This window comes from Hylobates moloch, unplaced genomic scaffold, assembly GCF_009828535.3.
Source record: "Hylobates moloch isolate HMO894 unplaced genomic scaffold, HMol_V3 SCAFFOLD_1, whole genome shotgun sequence".
In the NCBI taxonomy this organism is placed as follows: Eukaryota; Metazoa; Chordata; class Mammalia; order Primates; family Hylobatidae; genus Hylobates; species Hylobates moloch.
The window spans coordinates 41,495,084-41,516,054 of NW_026652276.1; the positions used below are offsets into that span (position 1 = coordinate 41,495,084).

At 41.5% G+C, this 20,971-nt stretch overlaps 1 protein-coding gene across 1 annotated transcript in view; it reads right to left on the reverse strand.

Moving 5' to 3' along the window:
* Positions 1-2,883: 2,883 nt before the first annotated feature.
* The window catches only part of LOC116810478 (aldehyde oxidase 4-like), a 123,329-nt gene continuing 105,241 nt past the window's right edge, over positions 2,884-20,971 (reverse strand). Inside the window, exons 8-13 of the mRNA XM_058427571.1 lie at positions 10,470-10,522; positions 9,835-9,949; positions 9,584-9,649; positions 6,202-6,387; positions 4,389-4,556; positions 2,884-2,973 (exon numbers count right to left, since the gene is read on the reverse strand). Coding sequence (XP_058283554.1) covers positions 2,884-2,973; positions 4,389-4,556; positions 6,202-6,387; positions 9,584-9,649; positions 9,835-9,949; positions 10,470-10,522 — 678 coding nt within the window. The remainder of the gene's footprint in view (positions 2,974-4,388; positions 4,557-6,201; positions 6,388-9,583; positions 9,650-9,834; positions 9,950-10,469; positions 10,523-20,971) is intronic.

Genomic DNA, 20,971 nt, shown 5'->3' on the forward strand with positions numbered 1-20,971 from the left:
CACATAGTGCTGCAATGAACATATGTGTACATGCAAATGTGGTACATATACACAGTAGAATACTGTATAGCCATAAAAAAGAACGAGGTCATGTTCTTTTCAGGAACATTGAGGGAGCTGGAGGCTATTATCCTCAGCAAACTAAGGAAGAATAACTACCAGGAAGAGTAACTCTGATAGATCTGTGTGTGGGCCAGGAAGTGATCCACCGATCTGTGTGATTCACTTCCACTCAAATCCTCCACGAGGAAGGACTTGTGCCCTGCCTGGGAGTGGGGTCAGCACATACCCTCAGCTACCAGTTCCTTCAGGGGCTGCCTCAAGGCAGACAGCCTCTTCCTCAAGGTCATGGCCTTCCCAGGGCAGTTTCATTGGGGCACATTTCAGAAAGGCTGAGATAGAGTTTGGGGAGTAGGATGTTTCTTAGGGATCAACACCTAGGAGAGGAAGATGGGAGAGGCAGAGCTGGTTAAAGGCAGAAATTGAACTGCAGTGTGACCCTGAGAGGAACAGAAAACCAATATGGCATGTTCTCACTTATACACGGGAGCTAAATGATGAGAACACATGGACCCACAGAGGGGAACAACACACGCTGGGGCTACTGAGAGGGTGGAGTGTGGGAGGAGGGAGAGGATCAGAAAAAATAACTATTGGGTACTAGGCTTGGTACCTGGTGACAAAATAATCTGTACAACAAGCCTCCATGATACAAGTTTACCTATATAACCAACCTGCACATGTACCCTGAACTTAAATATTAAAAAAAAAAAAAGTGAGAGAAGCAACATAGATCTCTAAGACCCTGTCCCAGACATTGTTGAAGTTTTCCAAAACCTGAGTGCATGTGAGTGTTGGCAGTTTCAAGATACTCAAAGGAAATCAACTCCATCCCTACTACTATTCACTCAGCTTCATTTTCCCAGTTTTTGTAAGGTGATGCAAAACAGCTCCATCATAAACTTTTGGCTCAGAAGAATTAGGATATCTTTGGCCACCCAGGCACTTTAACCTGACAGGAGAAGCACAGCAAGTGTGGTAACTGCCACACATCATTTCTCTTCTGATAAACTTTTATTAAATCCACAATGAAGCATCAGTAATTATAAGCAGTAACAGGCACTAGCAGTTTTGCCCAGTGTTAATGATCAAAGGCTTTTATCATTAAAAGGGTGCTTGATCATTTACAGAATCTACTGGTTAAAAAGATGGCATCTTATACTTTTGACCCAACTCTCACTGTAATAACATTTTAGAATTGGACACACAATGATAGATATTTATCTAAATTAGTGATATGAATTAAGTGTGTAATAGAACAGACCCTCTAAATTGTCAACCTAATTTTTAAAGGCATTAGGATATTAATCCTATGTTTGAAACCTGCTATTCTTTAACACGTACTATTTTTGTGAATACTTTCCCATCCTAATTCTTCAAATTAATAAAATACTGCTGAAATGATGAGACTTATTTTGTAAAAATGCGATTTCTGTGATATCAGAGGCCTTGCCCTTACAGTCTATGAAGTATAACAATTTTGTAATTAATTTATATTTGTGGTAAATGTGTCTTCCTATTTTACTGTTAGAAAAATATACCAGTGACCCTATTTTTGCTGTTCTGTCTGGCACAGTGAGTTTTTGTGGGTTAGGTTCTGGGCAATCTAGATTATTGAATGAATTCAAACACTTAAAGACTCTCTCTCTCTCTCTCTCCTCTCAGAATAAGAGACATTGAAAAAAACAGAATAAGAGACATGGCTTGTTGAGCCTTTTTCTTTGGAAAGAAGTCTTTCCTTTCTACCACCCGACTTCTCTTCTAACCTGGTCTGACACACATCTAAACTTAAACTTCTGTCACAAAATTGCTATTAATAGATGCAGAGCTTTAATATCTAGCACACAGATCCCTGACAAATGCTTATTTATTTATCTATTTATTTGTGTTTTCAGTACAAAAGTTTATTTTCTTATTTGAGTTTCCAAACCTCACATGAGACTGAACATTGTCTCTGGTATAAGACTGCATTTCTGCAGGAAAATGCAATGTAAAATAGCTAAGAAATAACCAAAAAATAACCCTGAGGATTTTGTGCCCCTTTGATGGCAAAAGGAAGATAGTGCTGATGTCACCTTTTGGACACTAAGCCCGAGCAAGGGACTCAAAAGTGATTTGAGATCATTGTTTTACTCATCATAAACAATGATCCCCTGGCCTCCCAGGTGAGGAAGAAGTTGTACCATGGACGTGGCTCATGGCAGATGAGGACCAGTTGGAGGCTTTGGATGGTTGCTTCCCAAAGCCTCTTCTAAATGGACCATGTGGGAGTGGCAGGAACCCGAGGACTGTGGTGCGTTGGTAGTGCTGGAGATAGTTCTTACCCACTCCCAAGAGCTGACGGCAAGCTTTCAACTTCACATTCAGAGACCTCACATCAGTGGCTTAGAATTGGCCAAGGTAGGGGTATTTATACCATGGAAATGGTCAAATACCATAAATCAGGGATTTTTCCATTACTAGCACACCTTTGGCTTTGGGGGAATCCAATCCTCAGAGTTTTGCGGGTGGACAATTTTACTGAACTTTGGGCAGATTTCTGAAGAACAAAGCATGAATAGTCTCTCTTAAGTTGTTCCAGATTAATAAAAACTCTATCGTGCTTTCAAATCATGCTGATGTAGATTTTCAGGATAATGCAAACGAAAATGAGAATTTTTGAGTTTTTGGTTTTAAGCCTCATTATACCTTTTGGTGAAAATTTGCATCCTAAAATGTAATCATGTAGTGATCTAAACCACAGAGAATACCTAAACGATGCTAAAATTATCATTGACAATTGGGGGCGAACCTGTATTTTGTTCTGATTTGAGACTTTTAAGGTCAATCATATATTCTTTCATTTTGTAGGAAATATAGGCATAAGACACAGATGGACCAAGGTGTAAATGTCGAAGGGTCATCTCTGGGAATCTAAAAAAGATCAAAAGAGGAAAGATAGTTGTTAATAAGACTTTATTATATTAAAAATGCTGTACTTCAGAAGACAAATTATTATTATTATTTTTTGATACGGAATCTCGCTGTTGCCCAGGCTGGAGTGCAGTGGCACGATCTCGACTGACTGCAACCTCCACCTCTTGGGTTTAAGCAATTCTCGTGCCTCAGCAACCTGAGTACCTGGGATTACAGGCATGCACTACCATGCCCAGATAATTTTTGTATTTTTAGTAGAGATGGAGTTTCACCATGATGGCCAGGCTGGCCTCAAACTCCTGGCCTCAAGTGATCCGCCCGCCTCAGCAACCCCAATTGCTGGGATTACAGGCGTGAGCCATCATGCCTGGCCAGAAGACAAATTATGTTTTTGAAAAATGAACAAGTCAATGTCCATTTTATTCATATCAAAATTATATAATTCTCATATTTGTTTCAGTCCTTGAGTCATAAACCTCCTTATCCTCATAAACTTCTGTTTGGTATAAGATGCAACTTACTCAGAAGCCCTGTAATTTCCAAGTAATAAAGTGCAATCTAATTTTAAACCAAAGCCTCACTTAGGGCTAAAGTAAGCAGTTCAATAGAGGACTAGGCTCTAATGCTAGCTCTGGGTATATTTTTAGCCGCTGGAAAATGGAAGTGTACTCTGTGATTACAAGGCATATCAAGGTGTGCTCAGTGACTTGATATTTTCATTTAAGTTATTTTTATTTGTTTGCTTAACAAATACTTTCTGCATGATTGACCAGATCAGATATCTAGTTAATGCAATTTGGTTAGTGAGGTAATCAAAATACCACATCAGCTACATTTTGATAAAATGTTTAAAGAAGCAACCTACCATGTCCATTTGCTGTTAACACCGGCTCAAATAAGTGTGTTTTTCTTTGGGGTCTGAAAGAATCAAATCATAATTTGAAGAGGCTTGCTCACTTTGCAGTTGTTAAGAAGCGCACATGGAGGCCTGGTGCAGTGGCTCATGCCTGTAACCCCAGCACTTTGGGAGGCCGAGGTGGGTGGATCGCGAGGTCAGGAGATCGAGACCAGCCTGACGAAACCCTGTCTCTACTAAAACTACAAAAATTAGCCAGGCGTGGTAGTACACACCCGTAATCCCAGCTACTTGGGAGGCTGAGGCAGGAGAATTGCTTGAACCCGGGAGGCAGAGGTTACAGTGAGCTAAGATCGTGCCACTGCACTCCAGCTTGGGTGACAGAGCAAGACTCCATCTCAAAAAAAAAAGAAGAAAAAGCGCATATGAAGTGGCAGGTGAAGGCAAAGTGAGAATTTTCACTGAAAAAGATGAACCTGCCCTGTAATATTGTCATGGTTGTCAGATCCATAGCAACAACCTGAAAGTCCATGACTACAACAGGGGCCTCCCTTACCACGTTGGTGAACTGATCCACACAGGTCATCCGAATCATCTCAGGGGTTGCCGGGCTACTCAGGACGAAGATCTTGGTGAGCCCCCTCTCTCTGCCGGCAGCAGCCACTGCATTGTATATGGCAAACAACACGGAGGACCCCAAGAACGTTCCAGCCTCACTCAATCCCTGAGAGAAGAAAAGGCTGTCAGGAATGCACGGTTCTTTTAGGACTAATTTGTGTACACAAACACACACACACACACACACACACACACACACACACACACACACACACACATTCTCCTCTGGCTTTATTAGTGTTTCAAAATTGCCAGAATCAAATTCCCCCACATGGTGATTTGGGTGTCCACCTCAGAGTAGCTGGTGAAAATGCAATTTGGTTACCGAGTTAATCAAAATACCACATCAGCTGATGTGAGGGGAGGGGCTACAAACTCCTGTTGCCTTTGGTGCCCTGTAGGATGCTCCAACTCCGGCTCCTAAACATTTGTGTCTAACTCAAGGCCAAAATGAAACAATCACAATCTTTGCAGTTGAACTTGAAAGACAGTGAGGTGGTTGCCTCTTTTCATGTGTGTTAACTTCCCTGGCATAGATTGGATGCTTTCGAGTTACCATTATGATGACATTTTATTTCAAAAGATTCACCAATGCTTTTTTGTACTGATTTTTCTTCCTGCTTTCTTGCAGGTAGTCTGGTCTATGATCTGTGTCCAGGGTCCTGGTGGAGGGATGAGACAAAGGCTGGAAGCAGTTAAAGGCTTCCCCAGGCTTTGGTTGTTGTCAAAATTCCAGGTTTCTCTGAGGCAAATATGGAGGGAAAAAGGGGGCCGGTAGGCAGAGGGGTTCCTCTGAGGCCGGGAGAAGGGGTGACAGTCGAGGGGTCTGGCTCCTTAGCAGAACTGGCAGGGAGACAGCTAGACCCCAAGTGGCAGGATTGTGTGCTGTGTTGGGCCAGCTTAGAAATGCCCATGGCCAAAGTCTGGTGTAGAAGTGGAGGCAGAGCCCATTCAGATAGGAAGTCTTGCCTTCCTAGCAATCGTGAGCTACTCCCAGGAAAGAGGGAATCCTCTGGAAACCTGAGGTTAAAGTTACCACCTGTCTGTCCAGATGAGGGCTCAGACCAGAACATAAGTTGGGGAAGTTGTGTTTTTTCTCACACTTGTATGTGAGAGCCCTTTCTTGCCAAGGTCTTTATGGGCCAGTTGAAGGTCTCTTGACCTTTGTTTGATTTAGATTTGTTTCATGATCTCTAGCAAAATATGAAGATCCGGCTTGGGCTTCTGGAGTCAGTGTCACTCTGCCACAAGCATGCTTTTCTTTTCTTTTTCTCCTTTTGGGATTTGCAGTTCAAAGGACATAGTAAATTCAGGGGATAGTTTCATAATTTCTCGCAAGAGGAAGTTGTTATGGGGTGAGTTGTGTCCTCCTCAAATTCATCTGGTGAAGTCCCAATCCCCAGCATTGCAGAATGGGACTGTATTTGGAGAAGAGGGCTTTACAGAGATGATTAAGTTAAAATGAGGCCATTCAGGCAGGCCCCAATCCAACATGACAGGTGTCCTTATAGGAAGAGGAAATTTGGACACAGACACACACAGAGGGAGGATCATGTGAAGAAGTGGGAAGAAGATGGCTGACTACAAGCCAAGAAAAAAGGCCATGGAGAAAACCAGCTTGCCAACACCTTGGTAGCGGACTTCCAGTCTCCAGAACTGTGAGAAAATAATCTTTGTTGTTTAAACCACCTGGTCTGTGGTATTTTGTTATGGCAGCCACAGCCAACTAACACAGAGGTTTAAGTTCTTACTTTGGATGAGTAGATGGCTATGGGATTTTGGGAACGCACCAAAGTGACATAGAACTCTTCTGGTATCTCAGTGACAGTGGGGATTTTGTAATCATCTGGACTCCGAGAATAAAGCACACCTTCTAGGGAGTACTTCGGTTCTTCTATGGTATAGAATCCCATGCCTTGAATAAATCCTCCCTCAATCTACAGCCAAAAATTTCACAGGTTATAAGAATTTGATATTGGTTGAATAAATATTACAGTGTGAATAAATGTGGAGCTCTGGATCATAATCTGTTCTTTTTTGTTTGTTTGTTTTGTGACGGAGTCTTGCTCTGTTGCCTAGGCTGGAGTGCAGTGACATGATCTCGGCTCACTGCAACCTCCGCCTTCTGGATTCAGGCAATTCTCTTGCCTCAGCCTCCTGAGTAGCTGAGATTACAGGCGCCCGCCACCACACACTGCTAATTTTTGTATTTTTAGTAGAGACGGGGTTTCACCATGTTGGTCAGACTGGTCTCGAACTCCTGACCTTGTAATCTGCCCTCCTTACCCTCCCAAAGGGCTGGGATTACAGACGTGAGCCACCGTGCCCAGCCAATAAGCCATTCTTGAAAGCACTGCAGTGGATTTTGCAACGGGTCCTTTAGAACTGGTGCCTGCCACCTTGCCTGGCCTCATCCTTGGGTACCCCACACTCCAGGTGCCTGACATTGGCTACATTCCTGCTAATTCTCCAAACCCACTAGCTTCTTTCTCATCTCCGAGTCTTGGTAAATGCAGTTTCTCCTGACTGTCTTCACCCCTTCCTACCCCAACTTGTCCACCTGGCACACTCCTATTCCTCCTCCACATTTCAGCTGAAGGATTAGGGCCCCTCTTGCATCTTAAGATCCTTCCAGCACTCCCTGGTTGGATTTAGGAACGGCTTCCTCCAGGCTCGCTGCACCTGGAACACACTCCTGCCCGTGGTGGAGCTTGGAGGGCATTTCATTGTTCACCTCTCACTCTCACTCTCCTCCTCTCTCTCACTAGCTTATGAGCATCTCAGGCCTGGCTTTCTTATATTCTGTTCTTGGCATGGTGCCTGGCACATAGGTTCTCCATAAATGTCTATTGAAGTAGATGAAAAAGAAGTTAACATTGAGGGAATATGAAGTAGAATAAATAGAATTAGGATACTGTAATTCATTATACTATCTGGATTTCTTGACTTTTATTTTCTTTCTTTCTTTCCTTCCTTCTTCTTCTTCTTCTTCTTCTTCTTCTTCTTCTTCTTCTTCTTCTTCTTCTTCTTCTTCTTCTTCTTCTTCTTCTTCTTCTTCCTCTTCCTCTTCCTCTTTTCTTCTTCTTCTTCTTCTTTCTTTCTTCTTTTTTTTGAGAGATGGAGCCTTGTTCTGTCACCCAGGCTGGAGTGCAGTGGTGCGATCTTGGCTCATTGCATCCGCCGCCTCCCAGGTTCAAGTGATTCTCCTGCTCAGCTTCCCAAGTAGCTGAGACTACAGGTGTGTGCCACCACACCCAGCTACTTTTTGTGTTTTTTTAAGTAGAGATGGGGTTTCACTATGTGTTGGCTAGGCTGGTCTCAAACTCCTGACCTCAGGTGATCCACCCACATTGGCCTCCCAAAGTGCTGGGATTATAGGCGTGAGCCACCGCACCCGGCTGACTTTCCTTCATGTTACTAGGGAGAGTAGATCAATGCTAAACAGCGTAGATTGGAAGAAATAATTATATTTATTAAAAGCCATGATGAGCTCTATTTACATACATTTATGCTCCAGGAAAAAGGTTGCTTTTAAAGCGATGTTTTAAAAAAAATTGGAGAGTTAACAAATTGGCGAGTTACAGTTTCCATTTTATTAAAACACAAAATGTAGGAATAAGGTAAGTAAATTTAAATGCTAAATTTGGAAATAACAATGTGTGTCTCTAAAGGAAAAGATCAAAGCCCAAGAGATTCAGCCTAACACACTTCTGGTTTTCTTTCCTTTTCTGATGGGGTAAACGTAGGGTTTTCCTGATCATCTTCCTTTTTGCATTTGCTTAAGCAATAACAAGGCAGGAATTAGCTGGGAGGAGGGGAAAAGAAATGGGCAGAGGAGGTAGGGCCTGGGGCTAGCAGTAGTTCTCTCACTTACAGGCTTAAGAGCAATTTTCGCCTAACAAAATTGTGCTAGGCCATAACAGCCTGGCACAGTTATGATGGAGTACGTCTGGGCCTGGGGTGGGCCCAGGAATTCGTGTTTCCAATAAGCACTACAGGAGCTTCTGTTGCAGTGTCTAAGGGCCATATTTTGAGAAACACTGGGGGACCAATCAAATTGTTCCTTGTAAAGCCCATCAGCCCAGCTAGCAAGGTAAACCAGTCTCTTAGGACCCAGGATGGTGAGAAGTTGCTGGCAGACGAAAGCACCATATGTCAGAGTTTGATGCCAGGCTACTCAAGCGCTCCCAGTTGCTACTCAGGTGCAGACTGTGGACCAGCTGTCTTGGCCTCACCTGGGAGCTGGTTAGCAGGTCTAGGGCAAGCCAATGTGGCTGGTCTGTTGGCCCCACTTTGAGTAACAGGGCTAGAAAAAAGCAAGACTGTGCCAACAGCTGGGAAGGTTTCAACGCCAAGTTTAAAAAGACTTTGGGTGAGTTAATTTTATTTATTTGCAAGACAAAAATCAGAATTAAATTCAGCAAGTGAGGGGAAATTGTGTTTAAACATTTCTTTTTTTCTTAAATTTCTGTAAATTGTGTAGTCTGTTTAAACTCAATATTAATACGAACACTAATGTAACTTTATTATATTGACGTAATGTTCTAATTATGAACATATCAATGCTAATTGAAGAAAAATTAGAAAACACAGATAATCATAAAGCAGAATAAATCATATATATTCCTGCCATGTAGATAAACCATTAACTTTTTCTTGAATTTACTTTCAGTATTTTTTCTACGTGTTGTATGCATGTGCATAGTAGACAGTATGTATTACAGAATACTTGCACTAATATGAACAAGGTTTGGAGCATGGCCGGACGCGGTGGCTCATGCCTGTAATCCCAGCACTTTGGGAGGCCGAGGCAGAAGGACTGCTTGAGGCCAGGAGTTCAAGACCAGCCTGGCCAACATGGTGAGACCCCCGTCTCTACTAAATATACAAAAATTAGCCAGGTGGGGTGGTGGGCATCTGCAATCCTAGCTACTCAGGAAACTGAGGCAGGAAACTGGGAGGCTGAGGTTGCAGTGAGCTGAGTTTGCGCCACTGCACTCCAGCCTGGGTGACAGAGTAAGACTCCAACCCCCCAAAAAGGTTTAGAGCATGTTGGAAAATAGTATTCTGAATGAATAGCTGCGAAATGGGATTGAGCAAAAGTCCCTGTGGGGTGATTCTGGAATCACACACCCGTCCAATATCCAGGGCTGGGTTTTTGCTGAAAGCAGCATCCATGAAGATGTCGGTCCTAAGAAGCTGTGCCAGAGAAAATAGATAATGGAAAATATTACTTATTTAAAAATAAATGTTTACTAAAATTATGTACCTGTCCCTAGTTTTTCATTGGGAGGATCGAGTTTATTGTTATTTACAACGTTAGTTATTCTTTACAGTGTTAGTGTTTACACTGAAGATAGTGTAATGGAAACATCAGTCTTTACCTTATGAGCCCCCGTGGGACAGTCGACTTCAACCTCAGAACAGGCTGCTCCATAAACATAATACGGGTAAGCATTACCCTCCCCCTTCTCCCAGTCCATATTTGTCTGGTAGCCTCTGAGAAGAGAAATCAGGAGTGAGGAGAAGAGGCACTTTTCCCACTCGTGGTTGGATCACCCCACGGTGTGGAATCTTGGAGATGAGCAGAGCAGAAGGGCTGCCCTGCAGGGGCTCCAGGCAGTGTCTGCACCCAGTGGCTGGAGGCCTCCCCACCTTCTCCTGCAAGGACCATTAGGTCAGGGCCACAAGACTCCACCGAAGACCCGAGGAGAAGATCAGCTGGTATTGGACCCCTGCCCTCCAGTGCACAGTTCCTGGCATGGGCCCGGGCATGTATAGACATCTGTGGTGTCCCTCCTGGTGTCCCTCCCGGCTGCTGAACAGCTGCCGCCTCTGGATTGTTCCCAGCCCCTGGTCCTCCCCCAGATCTCCTTCCCCACCCTCCACGACCCCATGACTAAGGGGTTAACACTGAGCACAGCAGAGCTCCAGCACTATCTGGACATCTGTCCAGATTGATGAGTGCGCATCACCCCTGCCCAAGTGTAGTTTAAACCAAAGTAAAAATGCCCTTTACTTGAAATACCCAGTAGCTGAGAGACTGATGGATTCTTCAAAGGCTTTTGCAGTCTGAAAGAGATGATGAGTTACAAAAAATATAAATTTGGGGAAAGTAACGGAAATGCCTTCCATGCTGGGCTTGCCTTCTCTTGTTTGTCCCAAGTTCTGCACCCACACTTCCCTGCAGTGAGACTTAGGCCTGGGTACAAGCTACAGGTCATGCTTTTCAATGGAGGTTCTTAAGGGCAGCTGCTAGCTGTACTCTGGGACTCTCTGTTTTGTAGGGCTGCTGCACAGTGCAAAGTTTATTATTTTTCACACTTTTTGGCTTTTTTTTTTTTTTTTTGAGACAGGGTCTCACTCTCTCACCCAGACTGGAGTGCAGTGGCACAATATCGGCTCACCACAACCTCCACCTCCCAGGATCAAGGGATTCTCCTCCATCAGCCTCCCAAGTAGCTAGGACTACAGTCGCATGCCACTACTGCCTGCCTAATTTTTGTATTTTTAGTAGAGATGGGGTTTCACCATGTTGGCCAGGCTGGTCTCAAATTCCTGACCTCAAATGATCCACCTGCCTCAGCCTCCCAAAGTGCTGGGATGATAGGTGTGAGCTACTGTGACCGGCCACTTTTTGGCTTTTTAAATTAGGGAGAGGGCTAGGCTATATTTAAGTACTTCTATATAGGTATGTACATAGGTATTTTTACCCTGCTTTGTTCCCAAATAATTTGGCTGTCTCAATATATGATTATGTCAGTTTTCCTGCTGGAGTAAACTGTGTAAGAGTGGGGAATAATAATCAAGATGGTAATAATAACTATTATTATTAGAAATTCAATAATCCTTTGATCTTAGGACTACTATTATCTCCATTGTACAGGTAAGAAAACTCCATGACCCTGAGGCTATGGTCTGAATGTTTGTGTTCGCTCAAAATTCTTATGTTGAATCTCAATCTCCCAGGGTGGTGGTATTAAGAGGTGGGGTCTTTGGCAGGTGATTAGGTCAGGAGGGCAGAGCCCTAATGAATGAGATTAGTTAGTGACTTCATAAAAGAGGCCCTAGAAAGCTACCTTGCCCCTTCCATCCTGTGAAAACACAGCGAGAAAGCCTCATCTGTGGACCAGGAAATGGGCCCTCACCACACACTAAATCTGCAGAGGCCTTGATCTTGGACTTCACAGCCTCCAGAACTGTGAGAAATGAATTTCTGTTGTTTATAAGCCACCCAGCCTACAGTACTTTTTTTTTTTTTTTTTTTTTTAACAGCAGCCAAACAGACTCAGATGGGTTAAGTGACTTGCCCCATAGGCTAGTGGTGATGAAACAGGGACAGGAACTCCTGAAATACTATTGTCATTGTGTTACTCCTGGTTTGCAAACAGACAATGACTACATGTTGTTTATCAGCTTTAAGGCTACATTTCTTTTCCTTTCTTTTCTTTTTTCTTTTTTTTTTTTTTTGAGACAGGGTCTCACTGTCGCCCAGGCTGGAGTGCAGTGATGCCATCTTGGCTCACTGCAACCTCCACCTCCCAGGTTCAAGAGATTCTCCAACCTCAGTCTCCTGAGTAGCTGGGACTACAGGTGGGCACCACCACACCCAGCTAATTTTTGTATTTTTTGGTGGAGGCGGGATTTCACCATGTTGGCCAGGCTGGCCTCGAACTGATGTCAAGTGATCCACTTGCCTTGGCCTCCCAAAGTGCTGGGATTACAGGCCTGAGCCACCGTGCCCAGCCAAGGCTAAAGTTCTTAGCCTCAAGCAGTATCTTCTTTCTCTCCAATGCTTCAGTTGCTTCCCTTCCCTTCCCTTCCCTTCCCTTCCCTTCCCTTCCCTTCCCTTCCTCTCTCCCTCTCTGTCTCTCTCTTTCTCTCTTTCTTTCTTTCTGACGGAGTTACACTCCTTTGCCCAGGCTGGAGTGAAGTGGTGCGATCTCGGCTCACTGCAACTTCTGCCCTCAGGGTTCAAGCAATTCTCTCGCCTCAGCCTCCCGAGTAGCTGGGATTACAGGCATGCGCCATCACGCCCAGCTAATTTTTTGTATTTTTAGTAGAGAAGGGGTTTCACCACATTGGCCAGGCTGGTCTTGAACTCCTGACCTCAGGTGATCCACCCACCTTGGCCTTCCAAAGTGCTAGGATTATAGGCGTGAGCCACCGTGCCTGGCCAGGCATCAATTTCTTACTGGAACCTTGGTTAGCTTTCTTTTTCCTACTTCCCTACATTTTATGAGTTGGAATTTTCTACTGACCTTTCTTCAGCCATTCATTTCTATTACTTCCTTTAGGACCTAGCTCAAAACTCCCCTTCTTCAATAAGTCCCCTCTGTCTCTCTTCTTCTCATTCATTAATTCTATTTAATCCAGGTTCCTTTGAAATTTATGCATATAACATATAGGATATATTGAACTTTTAAAATCTTGCTTTTAAATTACACTTTTATTGTTTCTATGTTTCATTTTCTTCAAGAGAGTATTCATTTCTTGAAGTCATGGGCAATATATTATACTTCTTAGGAAAGTGCCAAATTTGGGGCTATAAACAGGATAGATGCTAACAGTTTATATAAGAAAATACCAACAATGGGCATTTAAGCAATTTCAGTGATTAGAAAATTCAATGTGGGCTATTTTAGAAATTATTGAATGAAATAGATTATTTTCTGCAAAGGTTCATTAATATATCAAGGCAATAAAATGAATATATTTTTTTAAACTTACCACACAGAAAGTTTTTCCACTTTCTACAATTGGTTGGTATCCAGCGCAGCGGCACAAATTACCTGATTAAGAAGGGATCACATTTTAATGAATAACATAGGAATATATGGCATATCAGTCCTTAATGTTTTTAGAAAAATAACTATGTTAGTAATTAGATTCTTTTTTATTCCCTAAACCCAGCCAGTTGGTTCTTTGGAACAAATGTTTCCCCTGGAGATGTTCTTCAAAAATGGACCTTGTGGTTACATTTTCTTTCTTAAATACCACAAAGCTTTTTTTTTCCCTTCTCTTATTTCCAGCACAGTGGCATACCTGCCACCCTGTAACATCTCACACTTGCCACCCTGTAACTCGCATATCTGCCACCCCATAACATCTCATGTGTGGCCCTTTATCAAGCCTTTCTCATGTAGTCTCTTCTCCTTCAAGTGTTTTCTTTCTTTTTTCTTTTTCAGACAGAGTTTCACTCTTGTTGCCCAGGCTGGAGTGCAATGGCGCAATCTCGGCTCACTGCAACCTCTGCCTCCTGGGTTCAAGCGATTCTCCTGCCTCAGCCTCCTGGGTAGCTGGGATTACAGGCACGCGCTATCACGTCCAACTAATTTTTTGTATTTTTAGTAGAAATGAGGTTTCACCATGTTAGCTAGGCTGGTCTCAAACTCCTGACCTCAGGTGATCCGCCCGCCTCAGCACCCCAAAGTGCTGGGATTACAGGTGTGAGCCACTGCGCCCAGCTCAAGTGCTTTCTTAGGGGAAGAGGGACTGGAAACATTCTTCAAGACCTCCATTCCCGTTCTCCATGGGGTCTGCTCTAAACCCCAGGCCAGAGCCATAGCATTTACTGTCTGGATCTTTCTGTATACCTAGCATCCCCTATGCTTGAGGAGTAGGGTCATTGATGTGTGTATGTCTCCCTCAGTGGATCTTAAGCTCCTAAAGAAGGTAAAGTTGACTTGGATGTCTTTGAACCTCTCCAGAACAGCACAGTTGGTGTTCAATAACTACCTGGTATTGTTTTAATCAGTCAACAATTCCAACATATGGTGGAAAGGGTGAGGGAAATCAGTCTTTAAAGAAAACTTCATATTTTGCAGCCAGTATGAATGATAATAATGAAGAGGTTTTAATAACATGGGAAAATTCTTATACTATTAAAATTATACATATAATTTAAAATTGTATATATAATGGTCACGAGTAAGTTAAAATAAGCAACAAAACCGATATATAAAAAAAGACTGAAAACACAGACGTATTTGACAGTGGTTGTGTCTTGGTGGCAGAATTATGAATGAGTTTTTCCTTGTCTTTTAATTTTTTGGACATTTAAAATAATATGAGTATATTATTTTTATACCAAAAAGCAAATATAAAATTACATGCAACTACAGATTAAATATTTTGGAAACAATGTGAGGACTGGGCAGGTTTAAACATCTATAAGTAAAGTGTTGTAGAACCTGATGCAGTGAGTCATATGAAACCTGAGTAACAGGTATACTCCTTTCTTTTTGTTATAATGAGAATAATTTAGGAAGAAACTGCATACACAAGAATGCCTGAAGACACCATAATCTATTTCTTCGTTTTGCTAAGAAGAAAAAGTACAGAAGGCTGTGAACTTAGAATTCTTCTTTGGAGTAGAAGGATGGAGCTACAATGCCTAGAATATAACTACATGACACGAACTAGAAGTATTTAAGAGGCAGTGAATACCTCCTTGCTGATAAACTGTAAGCAAACATTAAAGGCTAGTGTGAGCCAGCACTGGGGTGCTTTGTTTTGTTTTTGTTTTTAGCCACATAGTCAGTGTTCAGTCTATAAGTCCTACTAAAGGCCCACCAAAGGAAAGCTAATTGCATACATTACAGAAATTCTTCTGATTCTAAGAAAAAAAATTCAAAAATTCTCTTCTATTCTCTTAGTCTTGAAAAGACTAGATTAAATGAAACAATGATCTGTACCAGCGAATCATTTGAGAAGTTATATGCTTATACTAATTACATTTCTTTGAACTTTATTTTATATTATTCTTTCTCTTAAAATATGAATATGAAGATTATCAGTGAACCTAACCTTTCTAACTCTAGAAAGAGCACAAGTAAATGGATTGTGAAACAAAATATACTCTCCAAGTTCTCTACACCTAGAATGAGGTTATCTACTTCATTCACTTAGCCAAACTTGGCAATACCATCTATTGATAGTTGTAATGTTAATTACAGGCATAGAATCTGGCAGGAAATAATCCATCTCAGTAAGACTGCCTATATATCTCAGGCAAACAAAGAAAAAGTATGTCAAATCATACGATCTCTGCTTTTCAAAGTTCCAAATACCTCATTAATGTGGATTAAATTATTGAGAAAAGATTATCCATTGTTCATATCCATTCAGGTTGCAGTCCAAAGCTTTAATATTACTGAATGAGAAACCAAAAAATTTTGACTAAAGAAATTGTTGAGTAGTAAGGGAAAATATTAAAGAATATTTATATACAAGTTACTATAATATTTAAGTTAAAATTTTGCTTAGTTTTATTCTGCATCTTTTTGTCATAAAATTGAGTTTCTGTCTTGGTCTGTTTATTGAAAGTGACAAAGAGCTTTCCTATAATATTCAGATGTTTGTTTTTACCGCTTTCTTCTAAGAACCAGTGATGAGTTACCTTGGAACTTGGTATGTTTGTTACAGGAGACTACATTTGTTAACATGCTTTTTTTTTTTTCTAGTGGAAAATTATGTTCATTTAATTTTTTTTTTAAACATTGTCTTGCTCTGTTGCCCAGGCTGGAGTGCAGTGGCACAATCTCCACTCACTGCAACCTCTGCCTCCTGGGTTCGAGCGATTCTCCTGCCTCAGCCTCCCGAGTAGCTGGGATTACTAGGTGTCACCACATCGGGCTAATTTTTGTATTTTTAATAGAGACGGGGTTTTGCCATGTTGGCCTGGCTGGTCTCGAACTCCTGATCTCAGGTGATCCTCCCACCTCGGCCTCCCAAAGTGCTGGGGTTACAGGCCTGAGCCACCGTGCCCAGCCCTGTTCATTTAAATTTGATAGCTATTTTGCCACAGGAGATTGAATTGCTCTCTAAGCTTATTTGTGATAACTAATCATTGTCTGTGATCTTCTTGATCTTATTACATAAAATGATCCCAACCAGAACATGAAAATGCAAAGTATCTGAAAGTCTTTCCTCTTTGAAAATTTTGTTTTTTTTTTTTGAGACGGAGTCTCGCTCTGTCGCCAGGCTGGAGTGCTGTAGCGTCATCTTGGCTCACTGCAACCTCCGACTCCCTGGTTCAAGCGATTCTCCTGCCTCAGCTTCCTGAGTAGCTGGGATTACAGGCACACACCACCATGCCTGGCTAATTTTTGTATTTTAGTAGAGACAGAGTTTCACTATGTTGGCCAGGATGGTCTCAATCTCCTGACCTTGCGATCTGCCTGCCTCGGCCTCCCAAAGTGTTGGGATTACAGGCGTGAGCCACTGCGCCCGGCCAGCAAATTAATTTTAGCAAGTAAAGTTAATGAATGATTTTAACAGACTAATTAAAAAACAAACAGCAGGCCAGGTGTGGTGGCTCACGTCTGTAATCCCAAGCACTTTGGGAGGCTGAGGCAGGCAGATCACCTGAGGTCGGGAGTTTGAGACCAGCCTGACCAACATGGAGAAACCCCGTCTCTACTGAAAATACAAAATTAGCTAGGCATGGTGGCACACACCTGTAATCCCAGCTACTCAGGAGACTGAGACAGGAGAATCACTTGAACCCAGGAGGCAGTTGCAGTGAGCCGAGATTGCGCCATTGCACTCCAGCCTGGGCAACAAGAGCAAAACTCCGTCTCAAACAAACAAACAAACAAACAAGCAAACAAACAAAAAAGCCAGTAAAATTCTATTTTTCCACACTATCCAAATTTCCACATTTGGAAAATATTGTGTTAAAAGTATTAGAAGCAGCACATTTCAATGCCTTTGCAGAGTTACAAAGGGCTTTACTAGAGGAAAAAGTTTTGTAAGGAAACCAATATCACCCCAATTTCTGGCATCACTGTTGCTAAGACAAAGTAGAAAGGACTCGTGTCAAGACAGGTACTACGGAGGCCTACTTGTTGGCCAGGTGCCTGGAACCCCAAAGCTGTGCTATGAACTTCTCTCCATGGGCTGGGACATCTTTCTTTAGTTACTTGGGCACTTTCTAACCTGGGCTCTGCCTGCAGAGGGTCAAGAATGCTCACCTCCCAGAGCTTTGGTGATCTGCTCAGGGGTTGGCTCCGGGTGGTTCCTCAGCAGTGTGTAGATGGACATCACCATCCCTGGGCTGCAGAATCCACACTGCGTGCCATGACACTTGGCAAGTCTTTCCTGGGAGACAATGTACATCATTTATGCTTTAGACCTCTTGCTTCTCTGCCTTGAACAACAACAAGCAGTGGAGCTTATATATTTAGCTTTCCAGAAATAACTTCAGGGTAAAAGATGAAAGGTGTATCCTGGAAGAAAAACACTTTTATTTCTTGGAACCATATGCATATTATTTTTGTCCTCAAGAACAGCCTAGTGGCAGGTATTAGTTAAGTCACTTTACTCTCTAGATCCTCATTTCTTTATCTGTGAAATAGGAAGTATAATTTAGGGGAAGAAGTAAAATGCTCTGAAGCCATGTTCATGTGAGTTTTAGTCCTTACTTCAACTCATTCATTGTGTGACCTTGAGTGATTTACTTGACTTTTCTTCATCTTTAAAATTAGGATAATAATGGTGTCTACTTTATAGGATGGTTATAGGAATAAATGAATGAATGTGCACAAATCATTTAATGTCGTCTCTGGCAAGTCATTTTTATACCTTTCTCCATCTATATGATAGAAGTTATTATTAATTAAATGCCATAATCAATATGAATGCTCTGAGAATGGTGAAGTGCTATTTAGCAGCATGCTAGTCACATAGTTAATTTATGCACATATAACTTTATACACTCAAATGCAATGACAGAACATACAAAACAATGAAAAAGGAGAGTGATAAATGACAATGTACTTTGTCTACTCTATACAGAGACCCTATTCCATGAAGATACAGAGGTGAGCCACGGCTCTGGGGGTCCCTCTGTGTGTCAGTCCTATGCCTCTCAGGGTGCTCAGCTGGCCGGCTTGAATGTGATTCAAATGCTTTTAAATAAACATTTTCCAAACAGCATGGCTCCTAAAATGAAACCCAAAGACTTCACCTGTGGCTCAATGGAAAGGATAGCCATTGTTCAAATGTGAGAGGAAAGTATGGCTGTGGTTGGACTTATTGCTAGATGGCAAGTTGTTTCAGATGTGACATGTTAACATGGCTGTAAATATTATTACAACTATTCATTTATTCTCATAACCATCCTCTGAAGAAGATACTATTATTACCCTAATTTTGAAGATGAAGAAAAGTCAAGAAAATCACCCAAGGTCACACAATTAATGAGTTACAGTAAGGACCAAAACTCACATGAACATGGCTTCAGAGTATTTTACTTGTTCCTCTAAATTACACTTTCTAGTTCACAGATAAAGAAACGAGGATTTAGAGAGTAAAATGACTTAATTAATACCTTCTGCTAAGAAAGGAGAGCCCTCATACACTGTCGGTGGGAATCTCAGCACAACCAGTATGGAGAACTGTTTGGAGGTTCTTCAAACAACTAAAAATAGAGCTACCATATGATCCAGCAATCCCACTGCTAGGAATATACCCAAAAGAAAAGAAATCAGTATATCAAAGAAATATCTTCACTCCTATGTTCATTGCAGCACTATTTACAATAGCTGAGGTATGGAATCAATCTATTAATAAGTGTCCACCGACACATAAGTGGTGTTAAATCAAACTAAATCTGGCCTGAGAAACGTCCATACTTCCACATTTGAGTTCTTGTGGAGGAACAGTAACCTAACTTAGCAATAGACAAGACTGAAAACCTGACTTAGAAGTATGCTACTGCAACAGTAGCTGAGTCCCAGCCAATCCCAGCAGCCATGCTTCAACCACTCATACACTGCTGACTGTTCAAACTGTGTTCAAATAAGGCAAAAGCCAAGCTATAACCAACCCAGCTGAATCCAGCTGTTTCTGTACCTCACTTCCTTTGCTGTACATCACTTTCCTTTTTTTGTCTATAAATTTGCTCTGACCACAAGGCATCCCTACAGTCTCTCTAAATCTGCTGTGACTCTGGAGGCTGCCCAATTTGTGAATCATTTATTTTCCTTGCTCAATTAAACTCTGTTTAATTTAATTTGTCTGAAGTTTTCTTTTAACAGTGGAAAAAGAAAATGTTGTACATATACGCAATGGAATATCATTCAGCTGTAAAAAGTAATGAGATCCTGTCATTTGCAAAAACGTGGATGGAACTGGAGTATGTTTTGTTAAGTGAAATAAGCCAGGCACGGAAAGACAAATATCACATGCTTTTGCTCATATGTGGAGCTAAAAAAAAAAATTGAACTCATGGAGATAAAGAGTAGAATGAGGACAAAAAACCAAACACCGCATGTTCTCACTCATAGGTGGGAATTGAACAATGAGAACTCATGGACACAGGAAGGGGAACATCACACTCCGGGGACTATTGTGGGGTGAGGGGAGGGGGGAGGGACAGCATTAGGAGATATACCTAATGCTAAATGACGAGTTAATGGGTGCAGGAAATCAACATGGCACATGGATACATATGTAACAAACCTGCACATTGTGCACATGTACCCTAAAACCTAAAGTATAAAAAAAAAAAAAAAAGAGTAGAATGATGGTTACCAGAGGTTGGGAAGGTTAGTGGAGAGGGGGGTATAAAGAAGGGATAATAGGTCCAAAGTACAGTTAGATAGAAGGAATAAGATCTAGTGTTTGGTAGCACAATAGGGTGACTACGGTTAACAATATTTTATTGTGTATTTCAAAAGCACCAAAAGAGTATGATTAGAATGTTCCTAACACAAATACATGATAAATGTTTGAGGTGATGGATACCATTTACTCTGATTTGATCATTATACATTGTATATGCTTGTATGAAAATATCACATGTACCCCATAAACATGTACAACTTCTATGTATCCATAATAATTTTTTAAAAAGAATTCTAATTTAAAAAATACCTTCTACTGTTAACAAATGCCCATCAAAGGTAAGACATTGTCATCGTAGGAAGCTCTTGAAAGGAGAGCTTTGTGTTCTAACCACAGCCTTCCAAGAGAAGGAATCTCATGGGAAAATATGGCTGTTTATAATTAATTTTTCTATACATTGCCTTTAAAACTCAACCTTTGCAGAAGTTCCTATTCTAGTATATAACAATTACATTACCATTTCTTTTAAAAGTTTTTGAAGTTTTAGTAAACGCTTCATTATTTTAGTTGTGTTTCATTGTAGCATATTGTATGGTTACTTGTCAGACATCTGGAGAGCACCCGGGGAGTATTTGTACACATAACTGGCTTCTCCATTAGAGTTTAGTAATTTTGAAATGGAATGGACAACTAGTATTTTCCATAAACTTCTGATTTGTTATCTCATTTTCTTCTCTTGTCAAACTGGATTGTTCTTTTTTCACTTTAGGGCAAGGATAGGGCTGAGAAAGTCTTGGGTTTAAGATATATTAAAATCAATGAAAGGATCTTGACAAGATCTCTGAAAAGATCCGTAGCTATGAAGCACTGAATCTTACAAAATGAGAATTTAAAAGCACAAAGAGTTCAAAGGTGGTGACCTAAATGGAGTACATTAGACTGCGTGGG